Source organism: Coccinella septempunctata, chromosome 6 (genome assembly GCF_907165205.1).
Source record: "Coccinella septempunctata chromosome 6, icCocSept1.1, whole genome shotgun sequence".
In the NCBI taxonomy this organism is placed as follows: Eukaryota; Metazoa; Arthropoda; class Insecta; order Coleoptera; family Coccinellidae; genus Coccinella; species Coccinella septempunctata.
In genome coordinates, this window is record NC_058194.1 from 28,486,588 (window position 1) to 28,503,974 (window position 17,387).

The window sequence follows — 17,387 nt, forward strand, 5'->3', positions numbered from 1 at the left end:
ACTCCGAAAAGAGAATAACCGGTGGAGGAGACGACCCTGAAAATTGGTCCAGGGAAACTGCGCCATTCCAGGAACAAAGTACTCCATTGTGGGGCGAAAAAAGGGGCCAGAATGATCAGGAAAAATGTCCTGCAAATGAAACTCCGGATAACCTTCCTTGTAAGATTTTCGCGCTATGAATATAAACTTTTAATTATTTCCATTCACGTTCCCCAACGTCTGAAACGAGCTAGAAGGAAAACTTTGTTCTACGATCGGATTAAATTGAATGGAAACGTCATCCAAGGGATGATTTGCTGCGCATTCCTCGCAGAACGAATGGCGTATGATTTAATATTTTTGTTTTTCGTTCTTATAATCGGAGAATTATTTTTCACCATGTTGAAAGTGCTGCTTGTGAGAAAATGAGGGGGTGAAAAAAATTGGAGTAGATCAATCCTGAAAAAGATGGGTTCAGTTAAAAATTCGTCAAGACCGAACGGTTGCGCCGAGATGGATGAAGCTCTCACATTTATTACTAGAAGAGTTGCTCTTTCAGAATATGTATAACATTTCCATCTCTGGTCACTTTTATTGAGAGATAAACCACTCGAAAGCCGACCTTCGAAAAATCCTGAAAAAGCTGGGTTCAGTTAAAAATTCGTCAAGACCGAACGATTGCGCCGAGAAGGATGAAATTTTCAGATTTATTACTAGAAGAGTTCTTCTTTCAGATATGTACCAAATTCCCATCTACGGTTACTTTTATTGAGAGATAAACGACTCGAAAGCTGACCTTCGAAAAATCCTGAAAAAGATGGGTTCAGTTAAAAATTCGTCAAGACCGAACGGTTGCGCCGAGATGGGTGAAACTCTCAGATTTATTACTTGAAGAGTTGTTCTTTCAGAATATGTATCACATTTCCATCTACGGTTACTTTTATAGAAAGATAAACGACTCGGAAGCTGACCTTCGAAAAAACCTAAAAAAGATGGTTTCAGTTGAAAATTCCTCAAGACCGAACAGTTGCGCCAAGATGGATGAAATTCTCAGATTTATTACTAGAAGAGTTGCTCTTTCAGAATATTTATCACATTTCTATCTACGGTTACTTTTATTGAGAGATAAACGACTCGAAAGCTGAACTTCGAAAAATCCTGAAAAAGATGGGTTCAGTTAAAAATTCCTCAAGACCGAACGGTTGCGCCAAGATGGATGAAATTCTCAGATTTATTACTAGAAGAGTTGCTCTTTCAGAATATTTATCACATTTCTATCTACGGTTACTTTTATTGAGAGATAAACGACTCGAAAGCTGAACTTCGAAAAATCCTGAAAAAGATGGGTTCAGTTAAAAATTCGTCAAGACCGAAAGGTTGGACCTAAATTGATGAAATTCTCAGATTTATTACTAGAAGAGTTGCTCTTTCAGAATATGTATCACATTTCTATCTACGGTTACTTTTATTGAGAGATAAACGACTCGAAAGCTGACCTTCGAAAAATCCTGAAAAAGCTGGGTTCAGTTAAAAATTGGTCAAGACCGAACGGTTGCGCCGAGATGGATGAAATTCTCAAATTTATTACTGGAAGAGTTGCTCTTTCAGAATATGTATCACATTTCTATCTACGGTTACTTTTATAGAAAGATAAACGACTCGGAAGCTGACCTTCGAAAAATCCTGAAAAAGATGGGTTCAGTTAAAAATTCGTCAAGACCGAACGGTTGCACCTAGATGAATGAAATTCTCAGATTTATTACTAGAAGACTTGTTCTTTCAGAATTTGTATCGCATTCAGATTATTCTGGCAATATACCCCTTAATTCATCGCACTGAATATCTTCATCTTTTTTGACCTTCCTCAATCTACATGCTTCAAAACAGAAACTGAAACTTTCAAAGGCCAGCATCGGTAAAAATGCACCAAAAGCCAATACTGGCCAAGGGGAAATATACCCTTACGACCTCCGCTCCTCACCCGGCCCTATTTTACATGGAATTTCCTACAACCGGAAAAACAAAATCGAATTATTCCACATAGTAAGACGCCGAGCCAGTGTACGGCATAATTTCGACGATAAATCAATACTCAAGTCACCTTTGACGAAATGAAAGAATCCATCCACTGTACACTATTGTTGGTAGGGAGCGTCCCGACGGCTATGTGGGAAGGGTGTGCACCCTCACAGACGGCGTCGCGTATGCATCCCCTAAGCAGTCCTCTTCCTACAGGCGCGTTGCAAGGTTGTTGAATAAGTGTGCGTATCCCCACGATCACCATGTCACTCTGTGTTTTTTGTTGACGGAAAGTGATGACGCTGTAGGTTTTCCCCAAAAACATTTTCGGGAATTCGTCGAAGAGGGATGCGAGTGGACACATAACCTCAATCGGTGGGTATTTCCTTCTGGCAGCATGGTTTTAACAGATGATTTTGGCATGAATGTTTCCTTGAAATCCTACTTTATACCCTTCCATATAAAATAATGTCAAACTATTCATTTCGTCAACTATACTTGAACAAAACTTTACTTGCGTTGACGTACATAGTAAATTAAATAAGTCTGTGAAGAATAGGTACCCTGAGGATGGCTGTATAAGGCCGAAACTAGTTGTGTTGGACGCTTCCGAAGTGAACAGGTTTCAACTAGTCAGTTTTTTTTCATTGACAACGTAGTAAAAATAATTTGACCAAATTTCTAAAGGAAAAATGTGATTTTCTTCTATGAATTTTTATTTTACTGCTAATTTAATTCATTTAAACAATGATTGAACATATTCGGGTGTTTCTTCGTCGAATCATTTTCTTTTATTATTCACTCTTGGTTATTCCAGATGTATCATCATGTATTACAAAGAAAATTCATATTAAATAATAACAATTCTTTCCATCTCTCTTCTTCATAAAGAAGACATTAAAGAATTATCATATATGATCCACAATTTTGTTGTCTTATCGTATACTATATACGATAAGACAACAAAATTGTGGATCATATATCATTTTCGAATCACAAAAAGTTTAACAAGAACAGTTTAGTTTTATATTAATTTTTTGGTTTAGGTACAGAGTTATTATATTCTTTCTGAGTCAAAGTTATAATATTTATATATACATATTTATTACTCATCTTAATATTTTTTCATATCTTTCATTGAATTTCCCATTTATAAAATAGGTAGTGAAAAAACTGGAGTATTACGATATGGATCAAATCTCACCTCCAAATGTTATACGCGCAAATATTTTGAGAGATTGGTGTCCGGTTTCATTTCAGGTGCATTTCAGGACAAATAAATGCAGGTTTTCCTTCCTCGATCCGTTTATATAAGGGGTGTAAACGAATAGTTTCAAAAAAAATTAAGTGGCAATTTCTTGTGAAAATATGGTGTAAGTCTCATACAATTTTGTACCTTAGAATCAGCCCCCTTAAGATGGCATCTCTCTGTGAAGCAATTTTAAATTTCTTCAGTAAACTAACAACGTTACTTTTAGACAAAGAGACCTCATTTGTTACAAATGAATAATGAATAAGGAAAAAAGTTTGTCGCGAAACAAATTTCAGGAACGGCGTATTCTACCCCTTGGTACGATTTTTTTTATTTTTTTTCCGCTCCCGTTGAATGTCCCCTCAATTTCATTTCTGTCAATTCCCTGGTTTCTAAGAAAAACATTGGAAATGGCTTTTCAGGTGCCATATTCAGGAAGCTGTATCTAAGTAGGTACTGTTCAAAAAAAATATAAAGGAACTACTCAATTTTTTCCCAAGGAATTACCACTGAGCTATCCATTCACACCCCCATTCTTCAATACCTAATATAAAAAATACATTAAAACACAACTCAAGACAGGATCCACTCAAATGTTAGGGGAACAGAATATGTTATGGAACCCATAGTGTGAGGATAAATCGAAGACCATTCAAGAAGGCTTCTGCGGATTTGCAATTCATAATTATAAATTTCGTTTTTGATTGAGCGAGTCTCTCCCCTAGCTCCTCGTATATAATTATAATTTAGGCGTCAAAATATATTTGGGTAGCTTGATGATGAAGATGAGAGAACGGAGGGAAAAATGAATGTACCAATTAATTAATTTTGGTGACATCCTTTCCCCGGACTGTGAAAAAGGGTGATCTAATGAATTTCGGTTGCTTCTGTGCCAAAAAATATCGAGGACATTTGTTAAGAACGGAGAAAGTCTTAACTAATCCACCCATCTAATGAGAGAAGAAAAGAGTGAACAAAAAAATGCCTATTTCATAAAAGATTTATAATTTAATCATAATATCTCATTTTGAATTGATGAAATACTTAACATTCGATAAAAATTGTGATTAATTATAGTCTTTCGAACAATTTTTGGATAATGAGAGTTTATTATTACATAAAATATATTCTCGAAAGAAATTTTCTTTTGATGCTTTTCCTCCATTTTCACGATTTGGAAAAAAACCGATAAGAAGTTTCAACAAAAATATTTTATGCTCAATTTGTATGAACAGTCCCAATTGAAGGCATGCAATTATCAAGAAAAAACGATTTCGAAGATAGAAGAGAATAGTTTTCGGGGAAAACCTCGCAAAGATGGCAATTCTTTCTACTGTTTTCTGTAAGTAAAAAAAAGTTGAAATCTGCTTTCCCAAGAACATATTATTCAATTTGTATATAATATTAGAAGAGGTATTTTCGAAATGTTTAGATTGGAAGTCGAATTATCGAGTCCGGTCCTGGTATCAGACAACGAAATTTTGGCACCCCAATCGATTTCATACAATATTTACTGACTTCGTATTTAGGTACCCTAGATCTAGAAAAGAACGTTTCATTTGTAATGCAAGTTTGGCTCGTTTTGGGGAGGATTCTATTGATTCATTGACATCGGATACAATTTATCAGATTAGGCGACATCAGACACTTTTATTTATTTAGGCTTCTGCACAATGTCGACAACATAAGAACGGCGTATTCCCTTTTAAAATTAGCCAAACGGTCATGTGCGAATTTAGGAGATGTACTGAAAAAAAGATCGATAATATACCTATTTCAAAAAAGGGGCAAAAATTTTCTGTGGGTCCGAAAACAAGCAAGTTATCGAACAAAACAAATAGAGTAATCACTGTTCACGAAAAAACAAACACAAAAAGTCAGCGTCTACCTAATCATTTCCACAAATGGGAAAAAAATATTTCGAAAAATGGGAAATGCATGAATACTATAGAAGTTTCATCGAGTTTCGAGTGAATTTTCTTCGAACTACAAAATTCCATAAAGATAGTTCTTTATTGATTTGGACGAAGCATCGTCTTAAAATCAATACGAAATCGAAATTTCCAAGAAGTTCCCTCCTCAATAGGAAATTCAAAGAGTACCCTTAACAACAGTGATTTTTCTCATGAAGAAAAACTGTCTTCAGCTTCGAATTGACTTAGCACGACCTGTGACCTTAACAGAAGAAGAAACGCAATATCTTCCACCGAAGACAGCTGACAAACCGATGAAATTTCACTGGACTTAAATTGGAAAAACAGAACAGTCTATTCCCTTGTGTTTCCCGAGTCCATTTTATCTGGAAAATAATGGGAGTATTCACGGTCACTCAAGGGGGTCGAAAAAGACCCTGCTATACACGAACAACGTTCAGACTAGCGTGAAAAATGCTCATCTTGTAGCTTTTTCCGGCACTATAATCCCTTATCTAGTAGTGCTCCCCCAGTAGCATTGAGGGTGAGAGAATTTCGAATCACAACAAGTGAAGAGATGTATCGAGGTGTTTTTTCTTTTCACGCCAAACTAAAGGAAATGATACTAATGGATTTCTCAAGAATTTAGAACAAATATGTATAGTTTTATCTTCGTACTCATATTCAAATTTCTATATCATTATTCAATCAGAAAATGGAAGATTGTACGATATGATTTCTACAAGAGTTTCGAGTATTAAATTCAAATTGGAAAACGATTTTCACTCAACGTGTGTCTTGACGATGAGAGAAAAACAATTTTCCAGGGAAACAAGGCTTGCTTAAAAGATGATTATCTGGGTCGGTCTACAAACCACCAAAGCTTTCCTAGAAGGCGACCGTATATCGATCCTTTGTTCTTTACGCTGGCCTGACTACGGCTTTGTATGTTTACCCTTTTGATGAACTTAATGATATTGCTGGTATGCTGTTGAATTTCTCGGTTAGGGCATACTATGAATACCCCACAAAATTAGCGTAGTTAGTGAACTTTTACCATAACACCATAACAAATTACTCGACTAGTGAAGGTATTCAGAAATTCATATGGTTTAGAATATGATTTTTTGACATTCATCTTATCTTCTACCAAATTTGAGGGTTGAAAAACTATATCATCAATTTAAACAATGAAAAAAAGGTTTGGTTGAAGAACCCCGAAAATAGTAAACTAATTTACATAATTTGCTGCATTTAATTCCAGTTGGGAGAAAAATTTCCAGCTCACTTTGATAATTGTACTTTATTGTAGTAGACCCAAACTGAAATTTTGAATGAATTCACATGATTTTCAGTGAATCGAGATTTATAAATATCTTCAAGAGAAGGTGAAAGGTATTTATTTAAAAATATACATAACGAATACACTCTATATTTGTTGCTTTTCTTTTTGGTTTCATTATGATGGCATTCTTCTGATATCATTCTCTCTATCAATGGAACTAGATGAATGAGTTCGGAAATGACCAAACAGAAACAATAAATAAATGTTCGTGGATCTGCTCTAATGAGTACCCTTCACAATGGAATTTCCGGCAAATGAGTGGGTCTTTAGAGGTTGTTGGGTGAAAATGTGAAAGAAATCTACACACTAAAGTTGCATGTGATACTACAAAAAAATATTTTTAATGATATTGGAGTCCATTTTAAAACCTATACCTATATTTTTGTCAATATCTTCATTTTTCAGATTGAAATGGTTACTATGGAACCACAAATACTTTACAAGGGTGAAAAATTGCATCAAAACCAAAGATGAACGATAATGGGTCCAAATTGCTTCGACAGATTTTTTGTGGCCGCACTTTACCTCCTCATTCAATCGAACCTCATCAAAATAGGATGCTCAAGTAAGTTAGTTTTAGAATGATTCGATTGTGAATGATTTGATTGCCAGTTTATTGTTGAAAGTATACGAGGATGTATTGATATCTAGTTAACCTAGACCAGCTCCATGCATAAATAAATATTGCGTTACCATAGCAACGAACAATAACTCATTAGAAGTGTCAGTGAGAAGTTTGAGGTCAAAAAAGTAAACCAGAGTTACGCAATGAATTAAAAGAAAGAAGATGTCCACCGAAATTGTGAAAATCGAAAAATTGGAGTAGCGAGCCATCATCAAGTACCTGTATTTAAAAGGGTTAAGAGGTAAGCAGATTTACGAAGATATGCTTGATACCCTTGGTGATCAATGTTCTTCGTATGCGACCGTGAAAAATTGGACTGCAAGCTTCAAAAGAGGTAAATTTTCCATTGAAGATGATGACCGATCGGGAAGGCCAGTTTCTGTGTCAGTCCCCGAAAATATCGATGCAGTTCGAATTGGGCTAAAACGGATATCTGAAGCACTGAATATTTCATACGAAGGCTTTCATCATATAGTTCACATCAATTTGGACATGAGAAAAATTGCAGCAAAATGGATCCCCAAATGTTTGAATGTTGACCAAAAGCGTGGAAGGGTAGAAGCATCGCGTTCGATCTGTGCTCGATTTGAAAACGATGTAGATTTCTTAAACCGAATTGTTACTGTGGATGAGACTTGGGTACATTTCTACGATCCAGAAACAAAGCAACAATCGATGGAATGGCGACACTCTGGTTCTCCAAGACCTAAAAAGTTTCGTGTCCAAAAATCTGCTGGAAAAGTTCTTGCTTTAGGTTTTTGAGATTGCCATGGAATAATCATGATTGATTTTTTGGATAAGGATAGGACAATAACCAGATTTGGCACCATCCGATTATCATCTCTTTCCTCAACTGAAAAAAAGTTTGAATGGTCGTAAATTTTCTTCCAACGAGGAGGTAATAAAAGCTGTGGAGGTCTGGTTTGCAGAGCAAGAAGAAACATTTTTTTTTCGAAAGGTGTAGAGACGTTGCAGGTTCGCTGTCATAAATGTATCCAATTAGGAGGAGAATATGTTATAATAAAATATTTCGAAATCGAGTATTAGAATATTTTGACCTTGAAATTTGTTTGGTTCTATAGAAGGCTAAAATTTTTCAATATATCCTCGTATATTCTCATATTGATTTCGTACATAAACCAGCGCAACTTGAGTATTGCGCGTAATATTCTAGACATCTGTTGATGACGTTCTCTAGCAATTGAGTCGGTCGACTGTCAAATAGCAAATAGCAGAGTTTCACCAAAGCATTGTGTTTATGCTTTGGTGAAACTCTGGAAAACTCTGCTATTTGCAGAGTTTCACCAAAGCATTGTATTTAGCCCATATGAAAGCACACAATTCTTTGGTGAAACTCTGGAAAACTTAGCTATTTGCAGAGTTTCACCAAAGCATTGTGTTTAGCCCATATTAAAGCACACAATGCTCTGGTGAAACTCTGGAAAACTCTGCTATTTGCAGAGTTTCTCCAAAGCATTGTGTTTAGCCCATATGAAAGCATACATGCTTTAGTGAAACTCTGGAAAACTCTGCAAATAGCTAAGTTTTCCAGAGTTTCACCAAAGCATTGTGTTGAGCCCATATGAAAGCACACAATGCTTTGGTGAAACTCTGGAAAACTCTGCTATTTGCAGAGTTTCACCAAAGCATTGTGTTTATGCTTTGGTAAAACTCTGGAAAACTCTGCTATTTGCAGAGTTTCACCAAAGCATTGTGTTTAGCCCATATGAAAGCACACATTGCTTTGGTGAAACTCTGGAAAACTCTGCTATTTGCAGAGTTTCACCAAAGCATTGTGTTTAGCCCATATGAAAGCACACAATGGTTTCGTGAAACTCTGGAAAACTCTGCTATTTGCAGAGTTTCACCAAAGCATTGTGTTTGCCAGAGTTTCACCAAAGCATTGTGTTTAGCCCATATGAAAGCTTTGGTGAAACTCTGGAAAACTCTGCTATTTGCTGTTAAAAACATCACAACGTTTTTCGATGCGTATACCATCGCAGATATTGTGAATGCTCGAGAATACCAGCCCAGTTCGCGCAGTTCTCTTTCTGTGGATTTCCCTTGCGGAAAATCCGTTACTCTTGCAATAATGAATACATTTTTTGCAGAAAATTCCTTATCGGACATAAAAATCACCGTGCCCTCGTCCCATACAACCCTAAGCGGAGATGTAGATGTTGAGATCCAGTCGTCCTCGACAGCACCATTATCCGTGCAACTCTTCAGACTGGAGGGGAACTCAGTGCAATCATTAGCCAATTTCTCAGTATTCCCGGAAGCCTTACGCCAGAACAACACCAAGCTGATCATACCCTGCGGTTATTTTTCGAGGGGCGGCAAATACTACGTGCTGGCCAGGAAGAAGAACTTCGACGATTTCTACGGCGATCTCGCGGACAACGAGAACGGCGAAACTTCTATGGTCACCGAGACGATTGACGTGAAATGGTCGATGCCCGATTTGAAAGTAGTGCCTGATCACATACAGACTTATCCGAGGAGTCCGGTGATTGTTACGCTGGATTTTCCGACCGAGAGCTGCCCGCCGGCTTCGGAAAGTTTGGGAACGACGTTACCGGAGTTCTGGTTCGAGTTGTACTTTTGCGGGCACTCCCCAACGTTCTGTGATAGTTCGGGTAGACGCAATCAGAGTTATCAGGTGAGTGAAAAGTTTGGTGTTGTCCGGAATTAGGAATTCAGTTTTCGACGTTTATTTTGAACCGATTTATGTGTCCATTTGCTCCAATTTCCAGGCTTTGAGCTTGTACGTTGTTTTGAAATCGAATATTTTTCGAATCCTGGATATAGACAGCTCAGAAATTGAAATGGATAATTTGATTATACCTGATGATATATAAAGGAAAATAAAAAACGATGTGCTGATGTATTGAGTCAGGTTAACCTTCCTGAAATGGCATAAAGATTCTACTTGGTGGAGTCTGCAGGCTAAAAAAAGTTCCCTCTTCTACACAGACCTTGAAATCAAGGTTCAATATCGGGTATAGGGCCTTTTCTAGCTCTTCGTAGTGCTCCTATAAACATTCATTCGTTCATTAATTGCTGAATCCTATTACCGGGAATTAATCTACAAAAAGACATAAAAAAAAAGAACAGACTTATAATTTCTTGGGACTAATTGCGACTGTGTGCCCTCCTGTGACTGAACAGACCCAACCGTGACCTACAGATCCTTCCACACTCCGGGCATGGATAGTCACCAACCAGATCTGACCGTCGCTGTATTCTTCTCGAGTCTGCATTATAACTGTGGACCAAAGATCTCCACAGTGATCTGTCTAACGCTAGTTGTTCCCAGTTATGTATGGCGTTAACTGATTTTAGAGATTGATGTAGTATATCCTTAAACCGCTTGTACTGGCCTCCTGCTTTCCGGGCTCCCTCTGTCAATTCGCCATACAGAGCTCTTTTGGGGAGTCTTGTGTCTTGCATTCTCAGAATGTGGCCGCTCCATCTGAGTCGGGCCCTCGTTACTTGAGTCTCAATTATTGTACAACTCGCGCGTTGCAAGACTTCTGCATTCGAAACTTTGTGGAACCATCTGATGTGCATTATCTTTCTTAGATGATGTTGCGTTTGTTCAAGCTGTTTAATATGTCGTCGGTAGGGCGTCCAGCTTTCTCTTCCGTAAAGAAGCGTTGGGAGGACTATTGCTTTGTAAACAGCTGTCTTGGTCTTCAGATTGAGGTCGTGATTTTGAAACACTCTGACCTTTAGCTTCCAGAATGCCCGTGATGCCGAAGTGATACGGTTGTGTATTTCCGTGTCTAGGTTAGCCCTAATACTTATGAAGCTTGCCAAGTATTTGAACTGCTCGATATGTTCTAGAGTTTCATTCTCCAGGCTTTGGGGGACTTACCAGGATTTTGGTTTTGTCGATATTAAGTCTATGGCCTAAAGCTTCGTATATATGTTTATATAGATGTCCAGCATTATCTGTAGATCCTCTGGGCTGCTAGCGATAAGTGCGCAGTCGTCTGCATATTGAAGTTCCGTGATAACTTTGAACGGGTTTTTGCTCTGAGGCGCTTCAGGTTAAATAGGCCTCCATCAAATCTGAATCTTATTCCAACACCTCTTACAGGCATACCCATGTCAGAAATTATCGAGACAGCTATGGCGAAAATATTGAACAGTAAATGCGCTAACACGCAGCCATGTTTTATTCCAGAGTTTGTTAAGACATGGTCGGTTGTAGAGGCACTATGCTGTATTCTAAGAATTTCCCTATAAACATATATACGAAGTTTTAACCAAAATCCTGGTGAGTCCGCCAGAAAGGCCTCAATCAGATATCAGCCTAGAGGATGAAACTCTAGAACAGGTTGAGGGGTTCAAGTAGTTGGGAAGCTTCATAAATACTAGGGCTAAACTGGACACGAAAATACACAACCGTATCAATTCGGCATCATGGGCATTCTGGAAGCTAAAGGACAGAGTGTTATAAAATCACGACCTCGATCTGAAGACCAAGTCGGCTGTTTACAAAGCAGTCGCAGCGCGTGAGTTGTATAACAATTGAACTCAAGTAACGAGGGCCCGACTCAGATAGAGCGGCCACTTTATGAGGATGCAAGACACAGCTGTGTCCTAGGACTCCCCAAAATAGCTCTGTATGGCGAATTCACAGAGGGAGCTCGGAAACCGGGAGGCCAGTATAAGCGGTTCAACGATATACATGGCGGAATGAGTTATCACTTCGAGATGCTGTGAGGAAGAGATCTTATCCTTCAGTTAACAGAATTAGCCAGAGACAAGTTGTCTCTGGTATTAGCCAATCTTGTGCGACGGTTGAAGTTCTTGCTCTTCTACTAGTACGACAGCGATTCCTCACTGCAACTACTGCACTTTGCCAAACCCGCGTTTTGTTTGCAACTTTATTTGATATACTTCAACAAGCCGAGAGTCGTATTTACAAAGAACATATGAGAAAATTCTGTAACATTTCGTTCAAAATTCTTCCATGAGGGTTAAATGTTACTATAGAAATTCTACGAAGCCATTAACGTCACGCAATCATTTATTCCTGCCGCAAAGACTTTAATAGCCGCTCTAGCAGTGCACTGATCGATACTCTCGAAACAAAACGACCTAAAACTAACGTGAAAGACTCATTGAGGACAAAACAAAGCTTCTGAATTGCTCAACTGAAAAGGAGACAACAAAAGTAGGGCCAAGACGACTTTTATTAATGAAAAAATTCAATATTTTTCAAAAATATCACCCAAAGAATTGTTGGAATGATGCCCCAAGAATAAAATAAATATTTCCAATTTTTTCATTCACAGATTTTACACACTGAACAAGTTAGAAGTTTCCCAGGGGAGCAGAATATAACTTTGGGTTGTGAAAATTTTGGACTCGCTGGATATTATGCTGTTTTCATCAGAACAACCACCGTGGATACGTGGACGTCACATAAGTCCGTGTATTTAAAGGTATTATCTTATTACTACAAGCTAAGGGTCTCCATACACGAGCATACTATGTGCATGGACATCAATCAATGCTCTGATTTCCATTTTCAATTTTCTAGGCTGATTGGAGTGAAGAGTTCGTGTTCAACGTTCACGCTCAAAGTATATTTCCATGTGACAGACACGATGGTGGTATCACAGTTTTGTTCCAATATCCAGCATGCATCATAACTGGAGATCGTGTAAGACTCTTCGCCAGGCATCGTGCAGAGGTGGCAGCACTTGTACCACCCACCACTCTGGAATACGTGGCTGAGCAAAAAGTAGTTAGAGGAAGCAATAAGTTAAAGTTTGACTGTGATCTGTTCAGTGAACATTTTATTGAATATTGTTTCGTATATGTTAGTCAAGCCATCACTGGAGCTGTGGCTGATGTGAGGATAGATTGCGTCCCAACGCTTCCTGTAAGGGGTGAGAGAAAATTTATATTTCACTCATTGTATGTCCATGAAAGACATCTCATAATTGTCCAATGGATCAATGATGGTCGATCTAGAATTTAGAGTATTTCAGAGACAAAAAATGGAGGCTGGGGACCCTGGAGCCCATGGACAACTTGTTCCAGTACCTGTCTTGGGGGTACAAGAAGTAGATTTCGATTATGTGACTCCCCATTGCCAAGATTCGGAGGAAAGTTCTGCAAGGTAAGATCAATCAAAAGCTCAATTAGTGGGCCTCAAAGATCTTGATTTCATGACAGTAAATTGTACTGTGGGCGTATTGCGAAAGGCAATAAGGGAGGTTTGGATTTTCAACTATTTTTTCATGCTACAGGGTGAATCAGTTCAAACGGAAAAATGTGGGACGGACATCGAGAACGTCTGGGAATGTTTCGATGGTAGTTTCGATCAATTTGACCATAGGGTAGCCGAGATTCCGAATGTCAAAGACGAAGTTGGTCTTTATTGTCGTTGCGGTTGTGTAGTCCATCTTGGAAGGGCGAATCCAAAACGTATACTGGCTACTTCCTCGCAGAGCTGTCCTGGAAGGATTTTTTGGCAGATTCAGGTGAGAAATCAGGGCTATACCTTAGAACACTATCAGAAAAGCGATTCACCGAATAGAAATAAAGAAAACATGTTATTTCACGTTATTTCTACCTTTAAATGCCCAAAATTGAATCAATTGGACCTTTTTTCAATTTTTTCAAGGCTGACGTTCACTGCATCATCCAGTTCAAGATAGAATGGTTCGAATCTTCGTGTGGCATCCAGTGGCTGAAAATTCGCGATGGTATGACCTTATCCTCGCTCTTGCTAGCTCATTTTTCCGATCTCACGGAAACCAGATCAACGATTATCAATTCAACAGGATCAACTATGCTTCTGGAATTTTTTTCTGAAGAAATGATGACGAATGGACAAACCTGCGGCGGTGGATTCCTCGCATACGCCAGGCAACTAGGTAAGGAAATAATGTTTTCAAAAAGAAAGAAGTATATTGAGTTTCGAACTGAAAAAAAAAATTATTTGATACCTATACGTATTGAAAAAAAAATAACGATTAATAGAGTTTGATTTTTTTATTTCCAGAACGTCAAAAAGTGTCGCCCTTCATTATACACCGTCCTCACAGCATTTCTCCTTTCGTTATCTTGAAATTAACAGCAGTTCATTCCACTGCAATTTTTTTCTTGAGTGGGGTACTGATTGCAATGGCACTCCTAGGTGCACAATACACATTTCGATACAGGAAATACCAAATAGCGTATACTGACGACAACGATTCAGCTGTCGATATATCAGGTTAGTTAAATATATTATAAGAATAATTTCTACTATTGAAGTTATAACGAGGATGTATTGATATCTGGTTAGCCTAGACCAGTCCCATGCATAAAAAAAAGATATTTGCGTTACCATAGCAACGAACAATAACTCATTAGAAATGTCAGTGTGAAGTTTGAGGTCAAAAAAGTAAACCAGAGTTACGCAATGAATTAAAAGAAAGATGATGTCCACCGAAATTGTGAAAATCGAAAAATTGGAGTATCGAGCCATCATCAAGTACCTGTATTTAAAAAGGTTAACAGGTAGGCAGATTTACGAAGATATGCTTACTACCCTTGGTGATCAATGTCCTTCGTATGCGACCGTGAAAAATTGGAATGCAAGCTTCAAAAGATGTAAATTTTCCATTGAAGATGACGACCGATCGAGAAGGCTAGTTTCTGTGTCAGTCCCTGAAAATATCGATGCAGTTCATGACATGATTTTATCAGACCGTCGAATTGGGCTGAAACGGATATCTGAAGCACTGAATATTTCATACGAACGCGTTCATCATATAGTTCACGTAAATTTGGACATGAGAAAAATTGCTGCAGAATGGATACCCAAATGTTTGAATGTTGACCAAAAGCGTGCAAGGGTAGAGCATCGCGTTCGATCTGCGCTCGATTTGAAAACGATGTAGACTTCTTAAACCGAATTGTTACTATGGATGAGGCTTTGGTACATTTCCACGATCCAGAAACAAAAAGCAACAATCGATGGAATGGCGACACTCTGGTTCTCAAAGACCTAAGAAGTGTCGTATCCAAAAATCTGCTGGAAAATTTCTTGCTTCAGTTTTTTGTGATAGCCATGGTGTAATCATGATTGATTTTTTGGATAAGGGTAGAACAATAACCGGAGATTACTAATCGACATTACTGACCACTCTACGGGAAAAAATTAAAGAGAAAAGACGCGGAAAGCTATCCAAAGGTGTTTTGTTTTTGCAGGACAACGCCCCTGCACACAAATCTCATGTTGCCATGCAAAAAATTCGTGATTTAGGGTTTGAATTACTAGAACACCCCCCCTTATTCACCAGATTTGGCTCCATCCGACTATCATCTCTTTCCTCAACTGAAAAAATGTTTAAAAGGTCGTAAATATTCTTCCAGCGAGGAGGTAATAAAAGCTGTGGAGGTCTGGTGTGCAGAGCAAGAAGAAACATTTTTTTTAAAGGTCTAGAGACGTTGCAGGTTCGCAGTAATAAATATATCCAATTAAGAGGAGAATATGTTGAGTAATAAAATATTTTGACATTAAAATTTTGTTTGGTTCTATAGTAGGCTAAGAATGTTTCAATATATCCTCGTATATTGATTGATATTGCTTTCGTAGCATAATCGATATTAATATGTGAATTGACTTTATCTCACAGCATCATGTGCAACCCTGATCAGTAGGAGATCCTCGAACTCTACGTTATTTTCGGAGGTTTTATCATTACATCCTTTGGTCAAACCTACCAAGACAGAAACTAAAAATTCAGATCATAAAATGGTTGTCCATGAAAATCCAAAGGAATGCACTGAGTAAGTTCATAGTTCAAATAGATAGAGAAATAACTTGATACAGAAGCCTTTTCAAATAATAAAATTCCTTGTGAAATTTGAATAGTTTCATTCTTTCAGATCGAGGAAAGAGGAGGATGCGCAAAAAGAGGTAGAAAAAATAGCGAACGCTCCTCAGAAAGAAAGTGTTGCAAGCGTAAACAGCAAAGATCAAGATATAGAAGAAGAGTATAGAAATGACCTTAGTGAAACCAGTAAAGATGATTCAACGGAGAGTAACAAAACCGATTCAAGTCCAAATCAAGGATCAGATGATGTGAATGTCTTAACACCAGCTAAGGTACGACTTTAACTTTAAAAAAATTGATTCCCTGCACCACAGAAGGTATAATAATTAAATTTTTGACTCAAATATCCTAAAAACAAAGATAATCTTTTCATTATACAATTTAATGTGTGTTTCAGGGTGAATATTCTTCCTCTAGACGAAAGATAAACACTGCAACAATAAGAAACACCAACCCCAAGGAAGCGAAAGAAAGGAAAAACAGAGAAAAATTACTAGCGGGACCAAGCGGATCTGATTTTTCCATATCTGGTAACGGCATTGATCTGGAAGTGGACTATTACGATTATAATGTGAGTAATGCAGGAGCTGCCCCTGGTTCCTACCTAGGCATGGACCCAGCCTTCTTGGTTTACATCCCTCCGCTCTATGGAAGTGGTGATCTATCTATAGACGAAGAGGATAACCGTAAACTAGAAGAAGGAGATCGTAAATCGGACGAAGACGAAACTGAGAACATTTCGGTCGATACTCAGAAAACGCTAGAGAGCTACAACAAATGCATCGACAACAACAGAAAAAAATCGCCTTACAAATTGATGCCTAGTGACGAGTCCATTACGCCAATCTTGGAAAAACCGGTGGTTTACGAATCCAAAGTGGCAAGGTTACACCTCCAAGGACTACCAAGTGAGGATCTGAAAAAATCGAAGACGAAGATAGAGGAAATACAAATGATAGACAGTAACATTTTGGACGAAATAAAATTTGCCGACGAAGACGATGATGAGAAGCACTAATATCAAAATATTAGTCAATAAGATTATTTATTTCTTATTTATTTTAACTAGGAAGGTACGCTTTTGCATTGAAATATTGATATTAAAATTTTGTTACCCTTTGTTGCTCTTTTTTTTGGTCTATCCACTCGGATATGAAACTCTGTGAAGTTAAAAGGATTATTTTAAGGGCTGTTATCTTTCTGCGAGGACAAATTTGCTTATGGCTGGTTCAGACACTCTGTAGAAAGATTGTAGGGAGTGATAACTAACTAAACTAACTTAAAATGCAAAAAACAAATAAGTTAGTGACAAAAAACCAAATTAATTGATAATATCAAGTGAACATAGGTTTCGATCTAAATCGTACTAACAAACTTTGACTTTTGGCCTATGAAGCCATCA

General features: G+C 37.8%; 1 protein-coding gene across 1 annotated transcript; it reads left to right on the plus strand.

The window, feature by feature from the left end:
• The first annotated feature begins 2,153 nt into the window (after window positions 1-2,153).
• LOC123315099 lies at window positions 2,154-17,104 on the plus strand. The gene is made up of 12 exons (XM_044900664.1): window positions 2,154-2,373; window positions 6,914-7,073; window positions 9,245-9,795; window positions 12,443-12,592; window positions 12,691-13,042; window positions 13,145-13,275; window positions 13,406-13,639; window positions 13,783-14,035; window positions 14,164-14,376; window positions 15,785-15,938; window positions 16,038-16,257; window positions 16,383-17,104. Exons 2-12 carry the CDS (start codon window positions 6,989-6,991, stop codon window positions 17,001-17,003), a joined length of 2,964 nt encoding a protein of 987 aa, XP_044756599.1. The 5' UTR covers window positions 2,154-2,373; window positions 6,914-6,988; the 3' UTR covers window positions 17,004-17,104.
• Window positions 17,105-17,387: the final 283 nt, after the last annotated feature.